We start from the raw sequence: 27,782 nt of genomic DNA on the forward strand, positions 1-27,782 counted from the left end.
TAATTTATTGCAATTTTGTACTGTTTGTATTGTAGCTGTAATCCAAAGTGTCATATATTTTAACATTGCTTCAACTCTATTAATGTCTGATGTATAGTGAATAGGAAACAAGATATTGTGCAGTGTACATTCTTTATTGTCCTCTTGAATGGTAATAGAATGCCACAATTTTTATACAGTTCACTTGACATTGTCTTAGCATGCAAGATGCACACTTCACCTTGTACTATACTGTTTGTGCTTTATCATATTTACATACCTTAAACTTTCAAAATGATATAAATTTTGACTCTCTTGTCATCAAAATTGTGTGTCTTCTATCTATTCAGCAATGAGATTTCTCACATATTCTTGGGTACTGAAATATCAGCAGCATCAACAGTAACAAGTTTATTAGTGGATACTTCATTCTGTTTCTTCTTGCATTTCAGCTTGTGTACCGATATGTGTGTTTGTATGTGTGTGTGTGTTTGTGTGTGTGTAGTTTGTCACCTTATTTCAGCTGGCTGATGGACATTGGTAGATGTGCATGGTGTCATTGTGATGATAGACTGAGGGGGGAGGGGGTAGATGGGTAGACTATGTATGTGTTTGAATCTTTTAATATGATAAGGGTACCAGGTATATTACACAAAACTTGTATGTGTATGTCAGTCTTTAGTATGTGTTTTGAATACATGTGTGTTTGGTGTGTGTGTGTGTGTGTGTGTGTGTGTGAGAAAGATACACTGCAACCTAATTTGCTACGACTACTAACAAACTTCTGTCCACATCAATATTTAGCATGAGGTAAAATTGCACAGTGTGTACCAGGCGTGTTATGAGTAGAGGTAGTAGATTTTTATTTCACTGTATTCACACGCAGATATTAGAACAGAAAACGAGGAAGTCAGAAGAATATAAGCTGTAGGTGTGTCTTTATTTGGATATTAGTCCCTACAACATAAATGGAGACTTCATGATACGTTGTGGTGAAAATATTATGTACAGTCGAGGTGAAAAATTGTTTGCGGCAGACTTAAACGCATTAACAATTGAAATAAGCATTTTCGAAGGATGCGATAGACAGGATGGATAGATGACATGGTGAAGATTGATCACAACATGAGAATAAATGTAATTACACGTACCCGGTATATACACATAAACATTGACAGGGTCGTTAATGCATTATAATTATTATTTGATAATTATGCTCTGTAACATAGAAGAGGTGGTATTATGGTGACTTCCAGGGGCAACAGATTCCATGGTATCAATTAGAAAATAATGTAGGCAGCTAATAAGGGGTCACTTTGGTAGCTACAATAATTTCTGTGTCATATGTAGTAGGCCTTTGATACAACAGTCATTCACTCTAGGCCATTCATATTTCCTTGAAAACTGAAAGAGTACTTGTTAGCAGGCTACAAGCCATTTTACGTGCTAATCTGAAATGTTGACGATAGTTTAGTGAGAAACAAATAGAATCTTGCATTGTTTAGCATTCACTCATTTATTCTAATATACCATACACAATCGTTGTCACGAGCAGCATCTATAATGACAACGATGGGTCTTTCTATAACATTTATGCTTATGACATTAATCTGAATAAGGAAGTTTTACGATGAATTTGAATCTATAGATGATTCTTTCGAGTGACTGTGGTAAATACGTGTATACATTTTTCTTACTTGTACTTTTGTATAAATCTTTCGTTGAAGAACGAGTCTGATCTAGTTGCACTCTTGTACATTACATTGTAGTTGTCTCAATTCAAGGACAAGGTTTGGGTAGCTTCCTGACTGCTACTGAAGAAATATACACCTGTCTTTCTCGGTGTTTGCACGCAACTGAGTATCAAATCATACTAAACTCCCTCATGGAGTAGACTTTATAGCAATGCCATTTACCCAAGAAAAAAACGCACAATGACAAGCGATGACAAATGATAACAAATAACAACAACCCCAACGGAACCACTTAATTCTTTCCGTTCCTTGCTGTATCTTCCATCCATAATAGGGAGCTTTAGATTTTAGACGCGCGGACGTTCAAAGGGAAAAAAACATGGTCTGAGCGTGCGCAGTAGCTTGACGTGCGCTACTGCGCACGCTCAGACCATGTTTTTTTTCACTTTGAACGTCCGCGCGTCTAAAATCTAAAGCTCCCTATTATTCCGGACGACAACAATTTCTCCAGTCTTTGCGTGGAGCTGATGATGAGAAAGGAAGAAAGTGTCATGTGTTCTCATATAAAAGACATCCCTCCTCAAACTTCGCTTCTGTCCACGTTGAAGGCTACCTCATTTCCACTGAATTGAATACCAGGATTTTTGTCCTGCAGTGGAAAAAAAAATTCATACGATTATACGAAAAATAGATACACCTCTTGATATGTGTGTGTGTATCTATTTATATATCTATCTAATCTATCTATATCTATCTACAAGTATCTATTGGTATGAATGAATATAGACAAATACATTCTTTACCAGCTAGAAGACGACAACAATACTTGAAAATATGACTATTGGAGAACATGATCATTTTTTTTTAGGGGGGGGGGGGCAGACCGCATATCTCTGAACTTGCCATTTGTAAACGGAAGTGTCCACAGGTGAAACTATCGCACAATTCTCTACTCTACATCCCAACCATACACAATGTTAAACTTTGTATATATACGTGATTCAACTTGCCACTCAATGGCTATTCTCATGATTCTTAATATGATTTATTTATTTCACTACAAATAAGTCCAAGTTCCAATTCCAAAATGGCACGCAGTGGTACTGCAAAGCCACCCTGCGTCCGTTGCAGATGTATTGCCATCAACGTGATATGATAAAATCTCGAGTGAAATAAAACGTTTTTATTTTGTATTTTAAATAACAACAGCGTTGCACATAATTTAGTCAAGCGTTTACCCGTTTTCTGTTCATGCATTCTGTTCAAATATTACTCATTGATTTTGTTCAATTAACTTTGTGTTACATTTTTTGCATGAAAAAAAAAATGCAGAAATCAAATGAAATGAAATAAAAGATAAAGATGACACAATCTCATCCTTACCGAAGCGTAAACTGGATTGTCCATACCCGCAGATGATATATCGGCATCGTATGTCCTGTGTGTAAAGACGTAGAAACATGCTAGTTGAATCAGGAGCAGTAAATATGTTCAAGTATTTGGACATACTTAAAAGTGTTATTTCGGGACCTCCGCTTGTTATTTAAGCTCTGAATGTTTGTCTTTGAACATTAAACAAGACGTCAAACCTTTCATTTGAAATGGGTGATATCATAATGTCTAAGTGTATTTAGTGCTATGACGTCTTTGTGTGGTGCGTGTGTGGGCGTGTGAAATTTATAAACAATTTGCGTTAAGACAATCACGATGTCAGTACCGTCATTCTTCAATTTGCCACTAACTTAATCAATTACCACCACAATATCAATTTGTCACAATGCTGGCCTTGTTCTCTCTTCTAACTGCTATAATCGACGTCATAACTACAGTCATTTATCATGGGTTTGAAATTTCGATGAATCAAGTCCTAAGAGCGAAAGAATAGTTTATAATGAAATAAAAAACCTCGTGATAAATTCATACAAAAGTCTAGCATGTCTAGAAAGTCCCTCTTTACAACTCTATTTTTTTTTTGTGCAACTTATAAAGTGAGAAAAAAAAACCCAAGATGGAAGTGAAGAGCCGCTACAAAAAAATGCAATTTGAGATGACGACGAGCCATCGACGGCCGATAATAACCATCACGCATGGGTTCTGCTCTTCAATTCAATTCAGTTCAATTCAATTCAATTCAATTCAATTCATTTCAATTCAATTCAATTCAATTCAATTCAATTCAATTCAATTCAATTCAATTCAAATGAAATTTTATTTCTATTAACACATGTATACATACTTATATGGAACTAACGGTTCAAAATAATTGCGTTAATGGAAAAGAGGGACCCACGTAAAACACAAGCTTGTAGGAATGTGGGCCACTCAGTACATCGAACTCATTATATAAATATAATGAATGTAAAGGTACGGAAACAAACAAACACACACACACACACACACAGACAGGTACAAGACGCTCACAGTAATTTATAAGAACGTAGACATGACACACAATGAGACAAAGGGAAGGGACAGGTTAGAGGGAGAAGGAAGGAAGGTGCGCACACCTCGTATTGTTGAATTTAGTGACAGCCTGGTACTTCGGAACGTAAAATGTAATCTATTATTATAGAATACTCACATATCTGGGGTTTTCTTTGACTTCTTCCTAGAGGCGAAGATAACGGAGACTACCGCAGCCGCCAAAAAGATGGCGCCAAATACGACGCCAATGGCAATATAAATAGAAGTGTCTGAAAAAGAAAAAGAATTATGTTATGATAACATGGCGAAAGCCAGGGTGAAATACAACCTTGATGTAAACTCTGTTCCTCTCCGCATGCTTTATTAGTTCTCATGTTTTGTATCAAAGTTAGATTTTAGATAATCTACATATCTGTGAATGGAAACTTCGAAGCTTGCCCAACCTATTTGTCTATTGTAGAAGCATGTGTAGCATTATGGAATGGACAAATTGCCAACTGCGTCTAATTCACACGCATTTCATGAATAAACGTTAATTAATGAATGAATACATAAGGTCACATTTCATTCGGCATTTTGAAAGTGTGTATTTTATATTAGATAGCATTAATAGAGATCCTCATAGTAAGAAAGATTAAGCACCCGATCTTATTCACGGAGAGTAACAGTAAACAAAAAAACTAATTCATATCTACACTTCGCAGAACACAACTAACAATTCTCTTCGTTTATTCATAGGTAACAGTGATCATATGCAATCCAGTTCTTAGTGTGGTCCGAAAGAATACTAGTAAATGTGATCTGTACTATGATCATCACCGTAGATATACAATAGAATCAAGATACATCATACTGACTTAATGCACACAGAAATCAAATACAAACTTACTTGAACCAGTGTTCGGTTCGGCTGAAATGAAAAAAAAAAAAGAGAAGAGAATCATAAATCAAGAAAGTAATTATGTTTTGTATAACATGTTCTGAATAACATGTACACATCTAACGCAGATTTGAAACTACCACGTGCGTATCATATCATTGTATACTTCTATTACAGTTGACCGTCTTGATAAGATATCATCACATGTAGAAATTGTTCTCATTATATAGATTGACGTCTAGCCACATGTCCAGACGTGAAATTTCTAATCACACAAATCATACTATACACATTAATCACATAGGCTCTTTCACGAAATATTTCTCCTGTTATCGATATAAATGTTACGTCACAATTAGCGTTGGAGAGAGAAAAATTATAAGCATGCCATTCTGCAGAGCATGAGGTACTATGTTTCTTTAACTTAAATGCTTTGTAAGTGTATAAGCTTTGTGATTCCATAAATTCATTTAATTATTCAGTAAATTCCTTCATTCATTTACAGTCAATATCTTATGTATTGTATTATGATGAGAGAGATCGGCAAGAGAAAGAAACAACACCACTGGGAGGGGAACAGAGAGACAGACAGACAGACAGACAGGGGGAGGGTGGGGAGAGAAAGAGAGGTGAGTTTGTACTGCAGTATGCAGTGGTATCAACATAGAATTAAAATGTGCTTGGCTGGACTCAAGGCCTACACACCGTGGCTTACAACTCACCGCAGGCAAACTCGTCCGAGCCGTCGTCGCAGTCCGCCATGCCGTCGCACACCCAGCTGTCGTGGATGCACACACCGTACCGTGACTGGCAGTAGTGCGACCCCACCGGACACACTTCGACAGGTGGAAAGGTCACCGTGGGACCATCTAGTAAGGAAAAGGTGGGGGGAAAAATGCGATTACTGCCTTATGATTCCCTTTCTTCGCCTAAATATCTCGGGTAGTAGCCCTATTACTGCAGACGGCACGCAATCTTCAGCCTTTAGAACAGACCTATGAACAGCCTATGAAAAGTACCTTTAAAAGTACTTTTAAATATTATAGTATTTCATTCATTGAAAGGATTTATGAGGATAACATTTTACTTAGCCAATTTTTATCTACAACCATAAGGCGAGAAGTGACTCGGTTTCAAGTAAAAACCAAAATCAAAACCGCAATAAACTATGTCATATGCATCTTTGTTGAACTATTTCTTCCGCGACCACTCACAGCCGTAATATAACAAGTCTAAAATGAATATATCTCCTTTGTAACGCGTTTGCGGGTCCTGACACTTTATACGCAGATTTCAGAAACCTGAAGTAAAGGAGGAAAAGACTAAACTTTTCTCTTCAGGTGTCATTCATGTATTCAAAATAGCAGTCAATGATGTAGAACCATTGCATAATAACTTGAGCTTTACTTCGACTACACGCACTCTATAATTCATTTTGTACTCACTACAACCCGACGTGAAGGAGACGTCGTCGATGGCGATGTCGCCCTGGAATTCGTTCGTGATCAATCCCTCGAACACGATTTTGTGTGCGTGATTGGAAGAGGTGTAGATGGTGGCGTACCGCCACTCGTCATCCGTACCGCCAATTTTCGACCACAGCAGAAACATGGCCCCGTCTTCGTCCGTAGACTGAGTGTAGACCTGTAAGACCGGGTAGAGAACAAAAATTAGACAATAGAAAGAATTTCTAATATTTGTTTGCATACTTACAGCGACCTACCACACATGGGCATTCATCGATTGTTAATCAATTCATGCACCTGTTTCTGTCAAAAGCGTTACAATAAAATTTGTAAACATGCTTCCCTGCTTTGATCTCATCATCACCGCCGACATCATGCCTGGATAAAAGCAAGACGGCGCTTTGAGAAATCTATATATAACTCAAACTAAATGTGCGGAAGATAATAACTTTCTTAACTCAAGAAAAAGTGCATGTGGAGTTGCAGCGTACACTGGAGAATCATCGCCCCTGTAAGCAATTTCATTTGCGAAATGCACGTACAAGAAAGAGAAAATATTTTGGCAGGTTGAATGTGATTTCAAATCACCAAAAAAAAAATTCCATTTTCACACACTTTTTCAGAGTAAACATGGGCCGCAGACGACATGTATGCATGTTTTACCATTAAACAACGTTACATGCGTGTTCACTAGTGTCCGCTTTAGCAATCAGCTACTTTGTGACAAAAAAAAAGTCCCGTTTGAGATGTGTTGCTCTCCATCACTGGTATGACTGGTGTTGATGCAAAGACAGTTTAGTCTGAAAAAAAGCCCTTCAGCCAAATGAGACCGAAACGAGGGAAGTGGATCTTTTGTCAGTGACGATACACGATTACACAATCGTCATTGTCCAAACATCTGAATGCACTCACTATACGATGCACATAATCAGATGGAGGCGGTGATGATCTGGATCAAAGAAAGACATTTGCTCATAGTCCATGACAAAGTTCATGATTTGTGCACATGATTCTTAACATCATAATCCTTGATGCTGTAGCGCAGTTTCTTTCTGTTCCAATACCTTTATATAATATTTTCCTTTAATTCACAGAATAATTCACAGACCTCATTAAAGTTGCTACAGTGTTTCGAAATGTAGAAACCCTAACGAAGATGTAAGAAGGAGAAGTTGGTGAAGTTCTGAGCTGCGTTTTCAAATAAACCCATCAATGAAATGTTGTCTGAATTATGTTTGTCTATTTCTGCGAAAATTTCTATTGAAAAAAAAGTATCAATCAGTGTTTGCCTGCAATTGTTTGCCTGTTTTGGCAACCATTTCGTGGCAGCGGTAAGGTGACATTATGGAGAAAATAATGACGATCGGTTCTAACGATGCTATTCCCCAATTAGCTCGCCTAACCGCTGCATTGCACAGTTTTTTTATTTCAGAGTGACGTATCCCCGAAGTGACACTTACCCTCAGAACTCCATGGGCTGGTTCTTTCAAGAAGTACCAGAAGCGAACCTGGCACTGGCCGTCGCCGGCCGGGAAGGCCCCCGTCGCCATTCGCGCCGAGTACCCGTCCAACTGCTCTTTCGCGCTCACGTACGCGTACTGACCTGGAGAGAAGTTATGGAGGCGAATGTTTCATGTATAATTATAATATATCAAATGAATATTTCACTATTTGATTGATAAATGCATGTCTTTTGGTACTTTAGATTGCTGTTGAGATTTTCACTCAATGTGGAATCTAAAGCCCACCGCACACTATACGACTCACGACTATAAGACCGACAGACTTTGGATCTGAAATAAATCACAATAGCCTCAGAATAAACACGCTTGTTTATTTCAAATCCAAAATCTGTCAGTCGTATAGTCGTGAGTCGTATAGTGTGCGGCGGGCTTACAACATACGATGTACATTCAATTTCCTTAACATCTTCGTAAGTTGATTGTTCAAGTTCATTGATTTTGTTGTTGTTGTTGTTGCTTATTTGGGATCGATGTGATTGTGTAAACGAATGATTTATTGATTGACTGACTAACGCTGAGATTGCTGAGATTAAAATGCTCGGGTCTGGAACAAAGACTGTAGAACGAGACTCGTACCATTCTGGCCATTGTGATCGGTGGACGGTCCCGTGATCGTTGACGTCCCGACGGCCCAGTCAAGCTCGTCGTTGGTCAGCTGCGTCCATCCACACGACTCCGTCAGATCGCCATCGAACGTGCAGTCGTAGGCGTGATAGGCTGCGAGGGGAAAACATGGGCACCGGATGAAATACGCAAGATATTTTTTCCCTTTTGCTTGAATAAAAAGAAAAAAAAACTCTCTTTTTGGGTGCCATAAAATGTGTTGTGCAACAATCTAGCACTATATGTATTATGGTGCAGCATACATAATGCTCAACTCATTGTGTGTTTTCAGTTCTGGTGACACAGCAAACAGCCATTAATTGCAGATCTGAAAAAAAAAACAACCAATACTCAGTATCCTATAATAAAACAACATGTAGGACAAATCTAAAGTATTGCAACTGATTGACAAATTGCCCTACATCGACGTAAATAAGCACTGAACTGATCGGTGTTTTAGTAGTAGCCATGACAAAATATCATGGACGTACATACTCGAGCATGATTCGAACCTACGACCTCCTGATCTCCGGACAGGCGTCATCTCCTTTAGACCACCGAGCTTCCGCCTGACAGCAAGTGTTGGTTCTAATCCTAATCAAATATTACCCGCTGCATGGTATAAGGATTAGAACCAACACTTATAGCATGCAGCGGGTACTGACTTAGGATTAGAACCAACACTTGCTGGCGGGTGAAAGCTCGGTGGTCTAGTGCGTGGAGATGACGCCTGTCCGGAGATCAGGAGGTCGTAGGTTCGAATCCTGCTCGAGTACGTACGCCCATGATATTTTGTCATGGCTACTACTAAAACACTGATCAATTCAGTGCTTATTTACGTCGATGTAGGGTAATTTGTCAATCAGTTGCAATGAAAACATCTCGACGGAAGAATTTCACGAAGTTGAATAAATCTGTATTAGTTGAGAATTTGAATGGGTGCAATAGCACTGTTTATGGTTATTGTATGATCGAAATCTGCTGTAGCAACCGTTTGGAAACGTTATTTCGTTTCTACATTAAAAAAATGTAACCTTTCTGTAGGTGGTCATATTCTTTAAAATCACTACCGACCGAGCAAGATCTATGCACGCTAGACGCGATCTCTGATCTCGAATGACCTTGGTAGTTATGACTTGTTGATGATCACAATAACCCAAGAATAAGGAAATCAATGTACAAAACAATAAAGATGTCCATCCTACAATGTAATGTTCACGCTTTTAAGATTAATACCCTACATTCTGCCGTATACGTTTCTCGCAGATCATAAGATTGGGAAGACAAAGCGAAACAATCAGTCAAACAAAATAAACAGCAACAAACTAGTACAGAAAACATTGCAAGACGCAAAATCAAGCGAAAACAAAAAGAGATCTGAATGGTTTTATTAGTGGTGAGACGTACGACAATCAGACTCGTCGCTGCCGTCATCGCAGTCGGGTTGGAAGTTGCAGACGTACTGCATGTCGAGACAGGTATTGTCAGACAAACAGGTGAATTCACTGGGAAGACATGATCTGGGTGCGTTAGCTGAGGCAGGCAGGGAAAAGGAGAGACATATAGAACAGCAATTGTAAGAGTGTCTGTAAAATGTCTCTATCTAAACCAGTCCAAATATCTACTTAGGTTCCGTAATCATCTGGTAATGATCAATGATTATTAGTCACAGTCATGTAGCTGTGCGTTATAGATGAAGTTGTGAAAAATACTTCTCTGAAAGTTGCCTTGCGTCAATTTCCAATCTCTAGGAAATGTCTGGAATACAAAGCGGACATGCATTTCCTCAGAGAAGAGCGATTCAATGGGGTAGGGAAAACACAAGTTCTGGCTGTTAGAGGTATTGTGACTTATCTCATTTCTTTCAGAAGAGTTATTTTGTGATGGGGCCCAAATAAAGGAAACCGGTCCTGCAGAATATCTTGCGATATCTTGGAATGAACTAGTCTGGGCTGAGTACCTCCGATTTGCATAGTGGTGTTGGGAAGACAAACAGGTACTGTATCAAAGGAGGTGTGTGGCACCTCCTTGCTGTATATACATTCGAATTGTACGAGAACGTTGTAGAATCCGGAAAGTACTGCGTACAGTTTGATGTTGATACGGGCCTAATACATGATTTGATTTCTTCATGGTCTTCAAAGTACACTAATTGATTATTGTCAGTGTGTATTGTCAACTGGTGCAGCACGTCCCTGAAATTGTCTTGGCATTAAAGATGTTATGTACAACTAAAATATCTGCCCGACTTTAAAGATGACTCACTATCCTGACAGCCGGAAAGGACGATGTCGTCTATGGCGATATCTCCCGTGACCGTGACTCCCCGCACGGCCTCGATGACGATCACGAAGCTGTCCTGGTGGCCGATCATGATGTCCCCTGTGTTCTGCCAGGCGTCGCCCTGGTCGCCGGACAAGCTCCACAACTCGTCAGCCTGAGAGATCGGAGGAATATCCGAAATATCGAATGGTTTTCTTACCAGAATCATTGTATATTATGAATTTACAGTGGCTTGCACGTCGAGCGAATTTCTTGTTGTTCAATTGAAAATAATCTTCCTTGCGACTAACACTTTGAATGGATTCTTTTACACTACAGGTACAGTACATTCTATCTACAGTGAACGTATTTCTCTGCAATGTCTCGCACATTTTGAAAAAAAAAAACTTTGCTTTTTAATTTACATAGAACATATTTAGCAATATCATTTTTTCTACATCTCTATGTAGTAATCAGAACGTTAATAAGTCTGAAGTTACATGTAATATCATTGAATGCCTCTATTGTGTAATACATAAGGTACCTCTGTAGGGGCTTGCATATCGATTGGCATTTGCTGACAGTGCTTAGCACATTGTAAGACTATGTCTGTAACGACCCTCACTTTGAATTCATTTCTCCAGTGGCCAGTCCATTGGATGGATTGCTGTCTTAAAGTGTGCAATGAAAGAATTTCTCTATAGTATCTAGCACATTACTGATGAGTTGCATCTATATAGTTCCTTTAACAGTGACTTAATCCTTCTTAAAGAGTAGGTAGGAAGTATTGTGAAGGAGGCAGAGCTCGATGGATAGGAAAAAAAAAAACATGGTGACACTGATGGGAGAAAATTCAGTGAGAAAATGAATGGCTCGCAGACCGGTACCTGCCCACTGCTGCTCTTCAGGTAGACGGACAGGGTGCCAATCGTGCTCCCTTTCATGTGATACCAGAGGGAGATGGTGCACATTGCCGAGGAGTGGCTGTAGACCAAGGTCTGCATGTGAGCCCTCTGCTCCGTGTCGGAGCCAATCGCTGAGGGGTCCAGCACACTGGTGTCGATGTACATGTAGTAACCTATGATCGGTTGGTTTAAAACACGCCGTTCAACAGGTGTCAAGATCAAGGAGGCCTTTCTAGCTACATCACTGACATATGCAAAATACTCTGTTAGTTCAAAGACACCTAACATACTACAAACTGTAGGCCTATGTCAAATCACCTCAACCATTTCGAGTTACTGATACACCTACGGTAACACATTCGACAACACCATTGAAGTCCCATATTGTTACGTTTACCTTTGATATGGTATTCAAAATACAATATGCAGATCAATTTCTAAAATGTGTAAATGACGAAATAGTTTGTTAGATTCGTCTGGTATTAATTTTATATCAAGACAGCTAAAACATTAAGAGAAATGACCAAGTTTGGCATATACGACGTACAGAATATACCATTTAAAAGATTTCAATACTATATTATCATAATAGTGCTGATTTTACCGCTGTTTACATTTCCCGTTCTATGGCAGCGAGTTCCTTCCCACTCATCTCAAAACGATGCGATGCGTACCCAGTAGCTTAAATTGCAATATCCTTGCACTTACGGTGTATCAATTGAAATTTCATCATTGTCACTGTTTCCTTCATCAAGTAATACACGGGAAGAGTAAGAGGACTGCCGATACCAAGCGCTATATACAAAGCGATACGGGAAGGAACTAGATTTGGCTAAACTCGCTGAGGCTTACCAAGGTCGGTTCCAAGGGTGTGGTCCGAAGATGGTCCAGTGTTGAGATTCTCGGTTTGGTCTCCGTTACCCTTGGTCCAGTCAAGACTGTCCTTTTCAGAGTTCGACCAGCCACACGTCCCGTCCTCAAACGTACAAGATGTACCTGGATTAGAAAACAGACTAAGTAAGATATAATGCTGTAAAACATATTTTGGAAAGTGGTGAGAAGCACACACTTTTTGTTAAACGTTAGTTTTGGATGTGAGCAGTGAAAATATACTGAACGTTATCAGCTTAGCACTTCTTTAGGAAGGATGATGATAACAGTTCTGTATAATAAGCATGATAATGATAATTAGAATGACCATGTACATTACAGTCTATCTCTTCTTCTTCTTTTATCATTATTACTATTGTAATTATGATAACATATTACCATTATTTATTATTATTATTGTTATCATTTTTACCAGTAATATTGTTATTATCATTGGTATTGATACCATTATCATTATTATTATCATTATTATTATCATTATTATTATTATTATTATAATCATTATTAATATTATTATTATTATTATCATCATCATCATCACCATTATCATGATCCATATCATAATCATCATTATCATTAAGATTAGCGTTATCATCGTCCTCATCGTCATTATCCATTTTCATCGATCACCCTGCTGGCTGCGACCCAAACTTACCGCAGATGCTTTCGTCGGACCCGTCGCTGCAGTCCTGAATGAAGTCGCAGTGCCTGGTGGCCGGGTAGCACTCCGAGGTCGTGGCGCACTTGAGCTGCACGCCGTCGTAACACATCTCCTGGGTGTAGTTGGTGCGGTCCGGTGCGCCGGGCACGCTGCCTCCCGGCACGCAGGATACGGCGAAGGAGAGATCGTCGAGCGCGATCTCCGACTTGCGTCCGTCTCCGTTGATGGCCTCGAGCACGATCTTGGTGGAACGAGTATATAGATATAGGAATAATGAATAAGAGATTCAATGGACGTAGTGCTTAATGAACAAATACATATATAATAATAGATAACTATGGAGAACTAATTTTGTTCAATCAACGTAAATGAAGAATAAGAAATAGATATTAACTTGATGAATACATCAATGAATGTCTAAGTAAAAAGAAGAAAAATTTATACGAACATAATATAGACATTTCAGTAACAACCATGCAACTATGTCAGAATTAAACACTATTAATATTTATCTTTTCTAACTCACTTTACCTCCCCTTTCCCATCTTTTCCCATAAATTATCTATACGCGCCAAAACATTTCTCCCTCTTTTCCATCCCTTCTCCCTTCACCTACTCCTACCTCCTTCTTTACATTAGTTTACCTTCCCTCTCCCCCATGCTTCCACCTACCGCTATCCCAAAACCTTTGCTTCTTCCTCCACCCAATCCTTCTCTCCCCCTTAACCAGTGCACCACTCTCCTCCTCCTCCTCCTCCTCCTCCTCCTCCTCCTCATCATCATCATCCTCATCCTTATTCTCTTCCATCTCATCCTCTCCTTGATTACAAAGTAAGTTCTAATCCAACACCTCTGAAGAACGTATATGATCCTACCTCGAAGTCCTGGTCGGATTCTCTGGTAGCGATCTCGCGGAGCTGCCAGGAAGGACCCTGCTCGGACACGATGGTGTCGAGGAGCTGCAGTCCTTCCGACGGGGAGGCCGTGTACGACGTCCGCTGGTAGATGTTCAGTGTCCCGATGTCCATCCCGTCCATAAAGTACCACATGCGGAACTAAGGATTACCGCAGAGTGTCGCAGAATTAGGGAGAAAGGGGAAAATTAGAAAATTCATTCAAAAACAAACTTTCACTTCACTTTTATGTGCAGATGAATACTTACAATAAAGAAGATCTGCTTCAAAGCTTTGAAAATTGGGACGCTCTGAAGTGTTTGGTGTGCCTATCATTTCGCAGAGTGCAAGCACTAACTCATACTAACTGCTTTGAACTGTAATTTACGCATCGCTTAGTTTATGCTTTTTTTTTGTAATGTCATTCACTCGCACAAACCTCCAGTGAATGACTGAAATGGTCATTATTTCAACATTCAACATACGTAATTTTGATATAGGAAGTATTTCGACACAATTAAACTGCGACTGACCAGTCACGCAGCCCCTTTTCGAATAGAAGGGCTTTTAACGCATATAGAGGAAAATATTGCTGTGGGAAAATCCGCTGAAAAGAGCATGGTAGGGCTGTTCGAATAATACATTCTGTATTTGTGACTGCGTTTCTGACATTTATGGACATTGTTTATCTGACATTACGTTATCAGTCATTCATTGTAACCAGCATATTATATTCCTTCTCTACAGAGTACCTGGCACCCCTGACTGATTCCCTTCATGGCGGGCGAGATGAAGCGAGCGACGGCGCCCGGAGCCCGCGGGTACCCGACCTCAGTGTAGATGTAGCCACCTGTTGCAATAAGAGGCATGATTGAACTGTCATAAGTCTCCTCATTCTTCATTCTTCTTGCTCACCTGTTGCTTTACTTTTTTACCATTATTATATCGACATTTATTAAGATGGATAATGATGATTTTTTAGATCTTTAATCTTCTGGCCAAACATTGACCCCATTTAGACATCGTTTGATTACTTGATTTATTTGTCTTCATTCTGTAAGAATATTAACGGCATCACTCGATTACTAAAGAATTAAATACTGCACTGAGTTTTCAAACTTCTGAAATAAACGTGAGCGTAGATCCATCTCCTTTCACTATTGATATTAACGTGCCGATATGGAGACATTACTTTGATAACAGCAGCGATGCAACATATTCAGATATTCTATGCACAAGAAAACGTATGTCTACCAGGAATCAAACAGATTAGATAAAACGGAATCACAGACAGTAACAGGGCTTATGATATAAATCCACCCACCCTCGTTGGAGCGGAGGGTGTGGTCACTGTAAGGTCCCGTCCCCGTGATGGGCGTGGCGTGCGATCGAAGCGTCCAATCAAAATCGTCCGTAGAATCCTGATGATACTCGCAGATGTCGAGTTCAAAGTTGCAGCGACCAGGATAGTTATCTAGAACATAATGTGTGCAAGGATTAAAGGATCAACATGAGACGATTAATGCATTATCAGTAGAATGAAATTTGACTTACTTTGGCAAAATGCAACAACTGAAAAATTATTCTAATCGTAACTACGAATGTGTTAGTTTTGATTTTGGTAAATGAAGATGTTAAGTTTTGAACGGAGTTGCTCACCCTGTTGATATCTAGCAAAATAAAGTGTTTTATAAATCATTCTGATGTCAATGGACACGATATCACTTTTGCTCACTAATGATTAATAACACTCTTGTAATTTACTTCGTTTGTTCAAGTATAGAGTCTTTTGAGACCAATACATGACGTCATAATTTCACAATGCCCATCAACTACTACGGTGTTAACCAAGATCAACCGCATTATTGCCTTGGTGAGGAAGGCCGGCTTTAATTAAGAAATAACTCATGATAGTTATCATTCCCATCCATACTTTGCTTGCTCTTTTTAAAAGAGAATTTATGTACAATCGCCCTATAATTGTTGTACGACAAATGACAAAAGGAGTTCAACAACTCTTGCTGGCAACACCCACCACAGTTCGCTTCGTCGGAGTTGTCACCGCAGTCATCGCCGAAGTCGCAGACACGCGCGGCGTCGATACAGTAGGTGTTGCTACAAGTGAACTGGTCGCTACTACACGGCTCTCCCGTAATGACTTCAAAGCGATTCGAGAACGAGGTTGACGAAGAAAACAAGAAGAATAAAGAAGATAAAAACGTTATCCAACTATCATTTCCCCCAAACGTATCTTTCTTAGTGTAAACAGAAATTCATCGTAACTTGGACAGCTGGAAATGTTTGATAACGCAATCATAAACTACAAGCATGTGAATTAATTGCAAAACATGGTATATATTTTTGACCAGCAGATAGGGTTTCACAAGAAAATATCAGTAAAACAACACTCTGCCTCATTTCTGTCTCGCAGTGCACACTGTCTTCATCGTTTTCACAATCAAAAACCGAGGACAGAAAGAGGAAATGGCTAGCTCACTTCAAGGTTCTGCTGGGGCAGCCACCACTTCTTACACAGAACATTGGAGAGGTCAAGCAAATCTTCGATGACTTGGAAATATCAGAAGAGCCTTTTACATTAAAGGAACTCCAGATAGCTAAGGAAAATATTACAGAAGGCAAAGCATATGGAGAAGATGGCATCTCTCCAGAGGTGATGAAGAGATGCGACTTCAATGAAATTATTTTAGGGTTTTGTAATGAGGCATTAAATGAAATGGTTGCACCTGTACAGTGGGGTATAAGTAACATTATACCAGTCCCAAAGAAAGGTGACCTCACTGATATTAATAATTACAGAGGTATCTCACTGACATCTGTTGTGGCAAAGACCCTAAACAGAATAATACTCAACCGTATCCAGCCAGAAGTGGATACAAAGCTCCGGACCAACCAAAATGGATTTAGAAAGGGCAGGTCTACAACTAGCCACATCCTTACACTCAGAAGAATACTAGAGGGAGCCAGAGCAAAGAACCTCTCTGCTGTCATGGTCTTCATCGACTTCAGGAAAGCCTTTGACTCCATCGACAGGGGAACGCTAAAGAGAATCCTACTGGCTTACGGCATCCCAAAGAAGATTGTCGACCTGATCTTCCTGCTCTACACCAACACTAGAGCTACGATTATCACGCCTGATGGAAATACAGAGTACTTTGAGATTCTTGCTGGAGTACTCCAAGGTGACACATTGGCCCCCTACCTCTTCGTAATTGCAGTAGATTATTGTATGCGCCTAGCATTAGAGAAGAAGCCAGATCTTGGATTTACTTTGACACCAGCACGGAGCAGGAGAGTAAAGGCCAAGAAAATATCCGACACAGAATTCGCAGATGACATTGCCCTGTTGACAAACACCGTGAAGGATGCAGAGGAACTCATGAGGGAAGTAGAGGCGGTATCTGCCAGCGTAGGACTAACGATGAATGAACAAAAGACAAAATATCTGGTCGAGAATATTGATGAGCCAGGAGGGATTACAAGTATGGGTGGGCAGCCAATAGAGCTAGTAAATGACTTCCTGTATCTTGGGGCCAAAATCAGAAACTCTGAGGAGGACGTAGACGCAAGAAAGAGAAAAGCATGGGCAGCATGTCACAGCTTAAAAACTGTGTGGAAATCAGACTTGCGGAAGGACCTTAAAGTTCGCCTTTTCACCGCAACAGTCGAGTCAGTACTTCTGTATGGGTCTGAAACTTGGACTATGACGAGAAGACTCACTAAAATCCTAGATGGTTGTTACACAAGGATGCTCAGGATGGCTCTAAACATCAACCAATATACGATGAGGATCACTAACTCAGAACTGTACGGGTCCCTACCAAAAGTTAGCTCCAAAGTAGCTCAGAGGAGGCTAAGGCTCGCTGGACACGCCCAAAGACACCCTGAGCTAACACTACACACAGTTTTACTATGGGAACCACTACATGGGAGAGCAAGACGCGGGCGGCCTCGACGCACATATGTAGACACACTTAGAAATGACACTGGTCTGCATGACACAAAGGACATTGCCAGTGTAATGGAGAACAGAGAGCGCTGGAGGGACATCATCCATGGATCTCGGGAATACTACCCGACTTAAGTCAAGTAAGTCAAACTGTTTTTCAAAGTCTTTTTCAAAGTACACTTGTATAAAGACATATTTCAATTCTGGTAGGCAAGTCCTCGTGTCTTTTTTTTTTCTGCACCGGATTATTTTAATTTCACTTTATTCTTGACGTCTCATACTCCCTCACAATAAACAATTTCAGCAGACACATTAATGGATTTCATATGCACATTATCTGTGGACGGGAAACCTCTGCTTTGCTGTTATAAATACCACCCAGGCTGGTCAATGATTATATCTCGTGATCTACCCCCCCCCCCCCATTCATCTTTCGAAATGTACGTAAATCAGCTAAAGAGGTGCTTTGCTGTTATAAATACCACCCAGGCTGGTCAATGATTATATCTCGTGATCTACCCCCCCCCCCATTCATCTTTCGAAATGTACGTAAATCAGCTAAAGAGGTAGGAGAATACTCGTAGACTATACTTCCTGTACTGTTCTCTATTCAAAGCAAACCTACATGTATCGTTTTCGCTTTATGTGGCACACGATATCCTAATAACATAATGTTCGTTAACTGTTGGAGCTATTATTATCATCATTACTATTTACACAGACGTAAAACCAGTGATAGGCATAAGAGCTCGCAGATGGTGACTTTTAACTCACCTGGCGGTGCGCACGAATTGAAGGAAATGTCATCCAAACTAATGTCCCCACGGTAAGATGCGCCGCGTCTAGCCTGGATCACAGCCTGCAAAGGAATTGTGGGAAGATACACACATTTCATGGAGCTTTGGACCCAATCAACGTCCATACAGCTAAGACTTGAATCTATCCCGATCGAATCAGGTTATAATTACATTTGATAACGTACACTTTTTTTTTCTGAACTGATACATTTCAACTGTTCAAGTCAAACCAGACACATATACGCGGACACATTCTGAAACAGCGAAAGACAACAATCGTCTGGGGAAGATAGTTTTAGAAGACATCCGGGACATTAAAATCTCAGTGGAGAATGGGACAGATAAGATTATCACAAGATTATTAAGCCCCCTGGCCGTGTAAGCACACTAAGAAATCGACAGAGCTTATTATGAAGGAGTGAATATTTCAGACAGAAGAAGTTATGCATGATTTTGTATTGAGTGAAATTGCCTTAGATTTAAGTGTTTGAATTAAATTTTAACAATTTATCTGTCTAGTGGGAATCTACGTTATGTCAAACAACTGCAGATAGTCCTTTTTTAATGATCCGTTTCAACGATGACTGAAATAAGTCAAATCCATATTATGCTTCGTCAACTTTTCGGGAGAAAAAAAAAAAGAATGCTGAAATTTTTACCCTAAAGTCAGTTCCGGTACCAATGAAGACAACTTGTCTTCTCCATCTATCCACCTTCCCGCCCGTCTTCCCCCACAAGTCTTTTCGGATACCATTGAACTCGAGGTAGACTGTCAGCGTGTCGACGTCGTTGCTGAACATGTGGTACCAAAACTCCAGCTCGCATGACGAGCCCGTTTGGCGGATGAAACTTGTGTAGATGCGGGTTTCGTCCAGGGCGTACCCAGGTGAATTGTCCGCCGTTAGGTAGAACCCTTAACGATCCCAAGAAAATAGACAAGATTTTGGGTTGTCTTTGTTTTGTTTTGTTTTGTTTTTCAATTGTAGTTATCATGGAAGACTGCGTATGATTATTTCCTTGTTCAGGACCTCAAGTTATACAACAAAACACTCGCTTGCCTTGCTCGGTTAAACAATTGATTTTTCATGGTGTGACGAAATCATGCGGTGCGGCATATCATCAGTAAAACTTTTAACAGCACTTTGATATTCTTATGACTTCTATGTGGCAGAAAAAGACATAAGCATTCATATATATATATATATATATATATATATATACTCTCTAAAAAAATCGAGAGAAAATATTCACTCTTAAAAGAGTGAATACAAAAAAGAGTGAATTTCGAGTGAAATTGGAGTGAATTTTGAGTGAAAATGTTCATTTTCACTCATTTTGGAGTGACGTCAGGGATCACTCCAAAATCTTCGAGTGATCCCTGACGTCACTCCAAAATGAGTGAAAATGAGCATTTTCACTCAAAATTCACTCCAATTTCACTCGAAAGGTGAGTTGGCTCAGTCGGTAGCGCGTCTGCCTCACGATCACGCGGCCCGGGTTCGAACCCGAGTCTGGACTGAGCAATGTTGTGTGTAAACATACCGTCCCCTCTAGCAAGAGGCAAAACACTCTGTCCCTCGGATAGGACATAAAATGGAGGTCCCGTGTATGAGAGAGTCACAGCTCATGCACGTAAAAGATCCCGTTTCATTCATTCATCGCAAAGAGCAGGGTGTTTAACCCGGTGAAGTGGTCCTACCCCACAACCAACTGGACCCCATGGAAGACCAGCTTAGTGTAGCTGAATATGGGCTATCCAGCCATCTTCACAGATGGAAAAGGAACAACAACAAATTCACTCTTTTTTGTAATCACTCTTTTAAGAGTGAATATTTTCACTCGATTTTTTTAGAGAGTATATATATATATATATATGGGTTTTGAACAGTAACATAGAAAAGGAAGAAGATATATGTATGTACATATATATATATATATATATATACATTTATATATACATTTATATATATATTCAAGAGAGAGAGAGAGACAGAGAGAGAGACAGACAGACAGAAAGAAAAGGAGACCAGAAATCGATCGGAGAAGGCGAAAATAGGACAGAAGGACATAACAGACACACAATGAGAAGACGAAATTCAAGTAGGAGGAGAAACATGATGACGGGGAGGACGTGGAGAAGGCCGAAGAAATAAACACAAAAAAAAAACCCGGAAAGGTGGAAGAGAAGGCACAGAAAGGGAAAAAAAAGAGAAGACAGACAGATATTTTACCTGCTTCAGTACCAAGGGTGTGGTCCACGGCTGGCCGGTACTCGTCGTAGGGCGAATCAGACACACCCGACCCATTGACCCGCCTAAACATGAAGACTTGATGGTCGTCTGCAGCTCGCAACGGGTCGTAGATTCGCCATCCACAGAGGTCCGTCTCGAAATCGCACATGTCTTTGACTGAATGATTCAAAGGTCAAAGAAGTCAAAGGTCAAAATTCTGTGTAGAAGTTCTGAAGCCCTCACCTAGTGCCATCACATAAAGCAAACGGAATCGAAATCGGGTTAGAAATGGCGAAGGAGTAGCATTTTGTAGCAACATGTACAATATAGGTCAAAAATCAAGGTCAAAGGTCAAAGAAGTCAAAGGTCACAATTCTGTGTAGAAGTTTTGAAGCCCTCACCTAGTGCCATCACATAAAGCAAACGGAATCGAAATCGGGTTAGAAATGGCGAAGGAGTAGCATTTTGAAGCAAAATGTACTATATAGGTCAAAGGTCAAGGTCAAAGGTCACAACTGAAATTCTGTGTAGAAGTTTCAAAGCTCCCATGTGGTGCTATCATATAAAGCAAACAGAATCAAAATTGGCTCATAAATGACAGAGAAGTAGCAAATTGAACATTTTGATCACACACGGACGCACAGACAGACAGACGGACGGACGGACACACGGACACACACACGTACGGAGCCCGTTTCATAGTCCCCTGCTCGAACTCGTTCGGCGGGGACAAAAATCGGTGTTGGTAACAACCATACCGGTTGTGTTACCAGCGACTCCCAGCGCTTATCTTAGAACGTGATTATTATGTAGGTAGTAAATACGACTGAGATGGCTCCTGGAGGGGAACTTAATTTATTCTTTCTCTTTTTACTTTTCTTTTCTTCAAATATACAAAGCGGAAGCTCACCACAGCCGGCCTCGTCTGATCCATCTGAGCAATCCACTTTAAAATCACACATCAGATTCTTCCGTAAGCATCTGATTAGAGGGAAACAATAACAATGAGCATCTTGAACGTGCCTAATATCATGATCATTACAACCGCTACTTAGCAAACAGAATTTTCATCAAAATACAATATGGAGCTTAAACTCATGCATATCAATTACATTCGTAGTGTATTAAAATCTCGAAGCCGTTGATAAAAATAACAGAAATCACGAAAGAGGAGAGTCTGATGATATAGTCAGAGATGTAAATAAACCAGGAGATAAAACTGGTCAAAACATATTTCTCACAAACGTAAAAATGTAACGAAGTCCATTCTAGAAGGTTAAGGCCCTTGCTCTAGATAAGCAAACAAAAAAGCAGTCAAAGGGTTAAACTTGATTGTAAAGAAAAAAAAAACTATACTTTCCTGTGTACGGTTACACAAGGAAAGATTTCGCTTTGAAAAAGATCTCGTTTTCTCTACTTCTCTACTTTTCCCTCTTTACTGCATGAGACAGCCATACGTTATCAATTAATTGAAACACATTCATATAGGGATTTAAATGAATAGTGTTATGGTGTAGTACTTGTTTTCAGCAGGGCAATAGATCTGATCGTTGTTACACGCCCCCTGTGGATCCCGGGTCGTGGTTGGCATGCTGGTTGGTGCGACGGTCACCGGAGCAGCGGGAAGTTGTTCTATCACACATCCCAACCGAGAGAGAATATAAAAACGAAATTAATAAATGAACAACATTGCTTTCACACAGTGACCATTCTTCTCAGGACGGCATCATCTTTAATGGATTATTGCAATTCAAATACGAAAAGACACAGACGATCCATTTCATTTCTTTCAAGATGTCAATTTTATATCCAGTGCAATTATCTTCGACAAAAGAGGACACCGGTTGATGTTCATTCATTCATTCATTCGGTTAGGCCTATTTCCAATTTCCAAGAAAACGTATGAATATCTTACACGAGAAATTGAATACGTAAATTTCATTACAACACACATTTTTTGATAAATTGATACTTGAACAATCACCATAACTGGAGGTTAGAGTTTTGAATCCGAAACTCACCATCCGAGGGAATGCAGCCAGGAGAAAACGTAATGTCGTCGATGGCAGTATTACCGTAACTATCCCCCACAATGCTCTCAAACACAACCTGTACACAAAAACAGACAGTTTAAAGATAAATGATTTCAACCTTAATGAATCGAACTAGGCTTTTGGTGGCGTTCTATAGACGAAGCTACACAATCGTAACTGTTTCGCCAAGGCAACATTTAGGAAGCAGCTAGTTAGCATTGAATACTTTCTTCAGTTATCGATTGCAAATGCTGTTATCGGCAACTGCAGTCATCTCCATTTCTAGCTGCTGACGACCACAGTGACATGTAGCATGGAGAAATTGTAAAATCTCTTTTTCCTTCTCTTTCCTTCCTCATAGCCTCTTGTTTATATCTATACAATACGATCTCACTGAAATTATCATCTTCGTTTCGCCATCTCATACCTGGAAGGGGCTTCCCCCGTTGTCAAGGACAACGTGTCCTCTTTGCCAAAAGTCGCCGTCGGCGGCAGTCTTCTTCCAGACCAGTTTGTCACCCTGCGAGCTGTCCTTGTAGGGACGGATGTACACGTGGAACACGTCGATGTTGAGACCATATAGCAAGTAGAAGAATGCCATCTGTGTACGAATAAAATATTGACATAAATACAACATAATTATACTAAATCACAGTCACATTGAATTTGACGATTACAATCTATATACAATATAATTGAACTGAACTGCTTACAAACTTGTGCATTTTCTCCATAAATTTACCTTGCATTGCTGTTGGGATGACGTCACAAAGGTACGGCTGACGAGATGAGCCTTGAGTCCAAATATTTGCAGAGCAACATCAAAATACATGTAGTACCCTTTGGACAAAACAGTTTCAAGGCAAAAAGAGGCAAAATGAAAACTCGTCAACAATCCAACGATTTTCTCCAATAACGAAAACAATTTTCTGATTCACTGAAGTGACGTCAGTAATGGTGGGAATATTCTTGCAATAATGCTGAGATAGTTATTTTTTCTGTCATATCATTATCGCCGTCATTAATCAATTATTATCGACATTATCAATTCTAATGTCAATATAACTTCTTGCACATACATCATGCATGACTGCTGTATCTATATCAATACATCGTATTCATGTCATAATTATGTCTGATTTCTCTTTTGCTCGTTTGGTTGTTTGCATACTTGTTTTCCCTACTGGAAAGAACACAGTGTGTTCAAAGTGTGTTCACAGTGTGTTCATATAGTTGACTGTGTGAAAACGCTCGAATTTAACAGTGAGAAGATGATTTCACACTGTGGTGTGGTTTTCACAGAGTGTTCGCATAGTATAATGTTTTTGTTTCACACTGTGAATTGACGACTCAGATCGTGTTCACACTGTTAAAATGCTCGAATTTAACAGTGTGAAGAGATTTCACAGGGTGTTCACACTGTGTTCACACTGCGTTCACGCTGTGGTTCTCACACTGTGGGACGCTGTATTCTTTCCAGCAGGGTTGATATGGGGATCTTTAACTGCCCAGAAAAGAAGGAGGGGGAAGAGTCAAGGATAATTCCTACCCGAATAATTCCCCGTGGTGTGGTCTCTCTTGACCCCCTTGTCGTAGCTGGTGTCCGGGCCCTGCTGCCGTGTCCAGTCCAGGTCATCCGTGGCCTGAGTCTGAGACCAGTCGCACAAGTCCGTCTCGAAATCGCATTGCCTGTAGCCCTCGGAAGCTTTGGTGGAAGATGAAATAGGTCAGGTTATCTTCTTAGAGGTAAATACGATGCCTATGATTATTATAGCTGAAGCTGTCATAAACCGCAAAATTTTACAAAATATAATTCAGCGAAATCTTATCTCTCTGAGGAAAATGTTGTGATGCTAGGAGAGGTGGCGCTGGAGTATACAAGCCCTGTCAGGAGATTAACGATGAAATGATAGACAAAGGTTTATCCCTAAAACCAAAGTATTTCAAAAGATCTTCTTGATTACTTTCAGTGATGCGAGATGTCTACACCTCAAGGATACACTCTCACTCCTGCTCACGTGGGTTCGTCTGCTATCATTGTGTTTATAACTATAGACAGTGGGAAGCATAACTACTATGGGGAGCCAAGTGTCGCATGGTCTCTTTCGTTACGAAATCAGTCATTTTTCTATTTAATTACGAAATGACTGATTTCGTAACGAAAGAGACCATGCGACACTTGGCGCCCCATACACTAACACCTAGAAAACACCTAGCAAATGTGTCTGTATAATGTCTGTATAAACCCTCCCAAAACTAATAATGAGGACTTCTCTGCTACTTGAACGTGATGGCGTTGCCTTTGACGATGATGGGGTTAAGGAAATAATTCATTCATCCATGTGTACGGCACAGTGTGCCTGGTTGATACGTTTGCCGACTATTGGTCACCTCTTGCGAACCACGATGGGTCGGCATCATTCGCCCTTTAGTGTGGGTGAGAATATGCAAGGGGCCACTTCTCCGGATTAGCACCCGGCCTACTCTTTTGTAATGAATGGATGGAGTGACATATATTTTACATGCCTGAGTTGTGACTATCTCACACACCAGTGTGTTTTGCCTCTTACTATTGGAGGGGATGGAATGTTTACACACAACATTGCTCAGTGAGACTCTGAAATCGAACCCGGTACCGTTGGACAATTGGATCTGGAGGCAGACGCGCTACCGACTGAGCCATATCACCGGCCTATGGAAACCACCATGCCATGGCATTATACTAGGGCCCTACCCACAACCAGCCAATTACTTGAATTAGTAAAACACAATATTTCTATCTCGGGTGTCTCACCACATGACATTGGCTCGTCCGTCCGATCGCCGCAGTCGTCAGCCAGGTCGCAGTACATGGACTGATCGACACAGCCGCCATTGGCGCAGATTAGACTCGCCGTCGAGTCGCAGTGGTCGACGACCGCGGGTAGAGCACAATTCTGATATTCGATGTCATCGACGGCCACCATGCCTTCATACAGAATGTTTTTCTGCTTGGTGATTTTGAACTTTGAGATGAAGATAGACAAGATAAGAAAGGTGTTCACAATTTACGACTGACCATGCAGAAAAGATATAGATCAGCACTTATCTCCGTATGAAGGTATTAGGGAGCTTTAAATTTTCGCGACGCGGACGTTCAGAGGGAAAAAAAACAAACCTCTTCTGTGCATGCACAATGTTGCTCATCACATTCCATCTCGCGTCGTCTGAATTTTCACGGTCTGTTCTGGGTCATTTTGGGGGTCCGCTCAAATTTACGACGCAGAGAGCTACTTAATGCACTGATCATAAATAGATTGTGGAAGCGTCATTTTGCCTTTTATAGGCTGCGTTCTGGCGTAATCAAAAGCTACCTTGAAACACGACGCAGGGAGAGTGGAGAACGGCCCGCACCACAAATCTAAAGACCCCTATTCTCTGCTTTTCACAAACGAATATGACGACATGTCATTATGCCTAATCTGTAGTTTTACACTAACGGTTGAGTTGATCGAGCGAGAAATGGAAAGACTTGCAACACCATTCCATACCTGCCACGGTCTGGTACGCCGCCCCACACCCACGAGCGCTTGTTGCCACTCCTCCAGGGGGTGATTTCTCAGAAAGTAAAGCAGAACTTCATCACCGGAAGTGACGTCGACTAGGGAGGCTTGAAGGTCACCGGTGTTGAGGCCGGCTTTGAGGAAGTAGAAGGAGACGATGCAGCTCTCGGAGGCCAAGTTGAATGTGGGGCCGACCACCTCAGCTTTCTCGTCCTCCTCCGATCCGCCGCTCGGTGAGACGTACATGTAATATCCTGCAATGTCATATGAGGTTAGTTTTCTTTCTAATTACATGATGAGTACCAGCGGTATTTGTTTCATTTTTTCACTGTAAGATTTCTATTACTGATCGATTTAGGCTATACGAAATATGGATAGAGGAACCAGCTCGTAATTCCTCCATTAGAATAGCGCTTTATAAAGACAATATTAAGAATCAGTTCCGTGGCATCATTTCATCCTCTGATAGCGTTCTTAAGCAGAAAACCATCTTAAGGACTTATCAATCAATATGATTCGAGATACTTAAAATAGGTATTATATTTGATATTGGCCTTGATGCAACGTTCCACAGCGTCGAACATGATGAAACTAGAGTTTCTACATTAACATGACAAATATAGTGTATTATCTTTTATCAGAATATTTAGTCGAACCATTTTTTACTCGTTGTTAATCTAATTACAGACGGTCATATCTGATGGCAATGAAACTATTGAGATAGCCTATCTTTTGTTTTTTCTGTCAGGGCAAATTATGGTTCCCTCACCATTTTCAGTGCCCAAAGTGTGGTCGGCATCAGGCGCGAATTCTCTCACCGCCTCGGTGGTGACGCCATTTGCTCGCACCCAGTCAAAGGAGTTTCCTTCGGTCTCGACCAGACGACACATGTCCGTCTCAAAATCACATGTCGAGGCTGGAGAAAGAATTGACGTTCATCAAAGACGACGTTGAAAGATAACGTGCAAAAGATGTTTTTTTAAGACAGGAATAGGTTAATATAGAAACGCATAATGCGCCGATGATTATGT

The 27,782-nt window shown here is 40.4% G+C and overlaps 1 protein-coding gene across 1 annotated transcript in view; it reads right to left on the reverse strand.

Annotated features, from left to right (window-relative positions):
* Window positions 1-2,253: 2,253 nt before the first annotated feature.
* The window catches only part of LOC139722824 (MAM and LDL-receptor class A domain-containing protein 1-like), a 41,203-nt gene continuing 15,674 nt past the window's right edge, over window positions 2,254-27,782 (reverse strand). The window contains exons 10-38 of the mRNA XM_071634119.1: window positions 27,521-27,667; window positions 26,740-27,005; window positions 26,004-26,214; window positions 24,759-24,914; window positions 23,952-24,049; window positions 23,637-23,810; window positions 23,198-23,285; window positions 22,697-22,808; window positions 22,087-22,157; window positions 21,177-21,353; window positions 19,605-19,858; window positions 18,923-19,007; window positions 16,217-16,339; window positions 15,506-15,655; window positions 14,934-15,031; window positions 14,164-14,343; window positions 13,283-13,529; window positions 12,589-12,732; window positions 11,713-11,909; window positions 10,835-10,997; window positions 9,977-10,102; window positions 8,543-8,683; window positions 7,904-8,046; window positions 6,423-6,621; window positions 5,700-5,846; window positions 4,987-5,007; window positions 4,255-4,366; window positions 3,057-3,111; window positions 2,254-2,322 (exon numbers count right to left, since the gene is read on the reverse strand). Of these exons, the coding sequence (XP_071490220.1) occupies window positions 2,254-2,322; window positions 3,057-3,111; window positions 4,255-4,366; window positions 4,987-5,007; window positions 5,700-5,846; window positions 6,423-6,621; window positions 7,904-8,046; window positions 8,543-8,683; window positions 9,977-10,102; window positions 10,835-10,997; window positions 11,713-11,909; window positions 12,589-12,732; window positions 13,283-13,529; window positions 14,164-14,343; window positions 14,934-15,031; window positions 15,506-15,655; window positions 16,217-16,339; window positions 18,923-19,007; window positions 19,605-19,858; window positions 21,177-21,353; window positions 22,087-22,157; window positions 22,697-22,808; window positions 23,198-23,285; window positions 23,637-23,810; window positions 23,952-24,049; window positions 24,759-24,914; window positions 26,004-26,214; window positions 26,740-27,005; window positions 27,521-27,667 (4,154 nt within the window). The remainder of the gene's footprint in view (window positions 2,323-3,056; window positions 3,112-4,254; window positions 4,367-4,986; window positions 5,008-5,699; window positions 5,847-6,422; window positions 6,622-7,903; window positions 8,047-8,542; window positions 8,684-9,976; window positions 10,103-10,834; window positions 10,998-11,712; window positions 11,910-12,588; window positions 12,733-13,282; window positions 13,530-14,163; window positions 14,344-14,933; window positions 15,032-15,505; window positions 15,656-16,216; window positions 16,340-18,922; window positions 19,008-19,604; window positions 19,859-21,176; window positions 21,354-22,086; window positions 22,158-22,696; window positions 22,809-23,197; window positions 23,286-23,636; window positions 23,811-23,951; window positions 24,050-24,758; window positions 24,915-26,003; window positions 26,215-26,739; window positions 27,006-27,520; window positions 27,668-27,782) is intronic.

Source organism: Diadema antillarum, unplaced genomic scaffold (genome assembly GCF_040938485.1).
Source record: "Diadema antillarum isolate AM-2024a unplaced genomic scaffold, OU_Dant_1.0 scf00000172, whole genome shotgun sequence".
NCBI classification, from domain to species: domain Eukaryota; kingdom Metazoa; phylum Echinodermata; class Echinoidea; order Diadematoida; family Diadematidae; genus Diadema; species Diadema antillarum.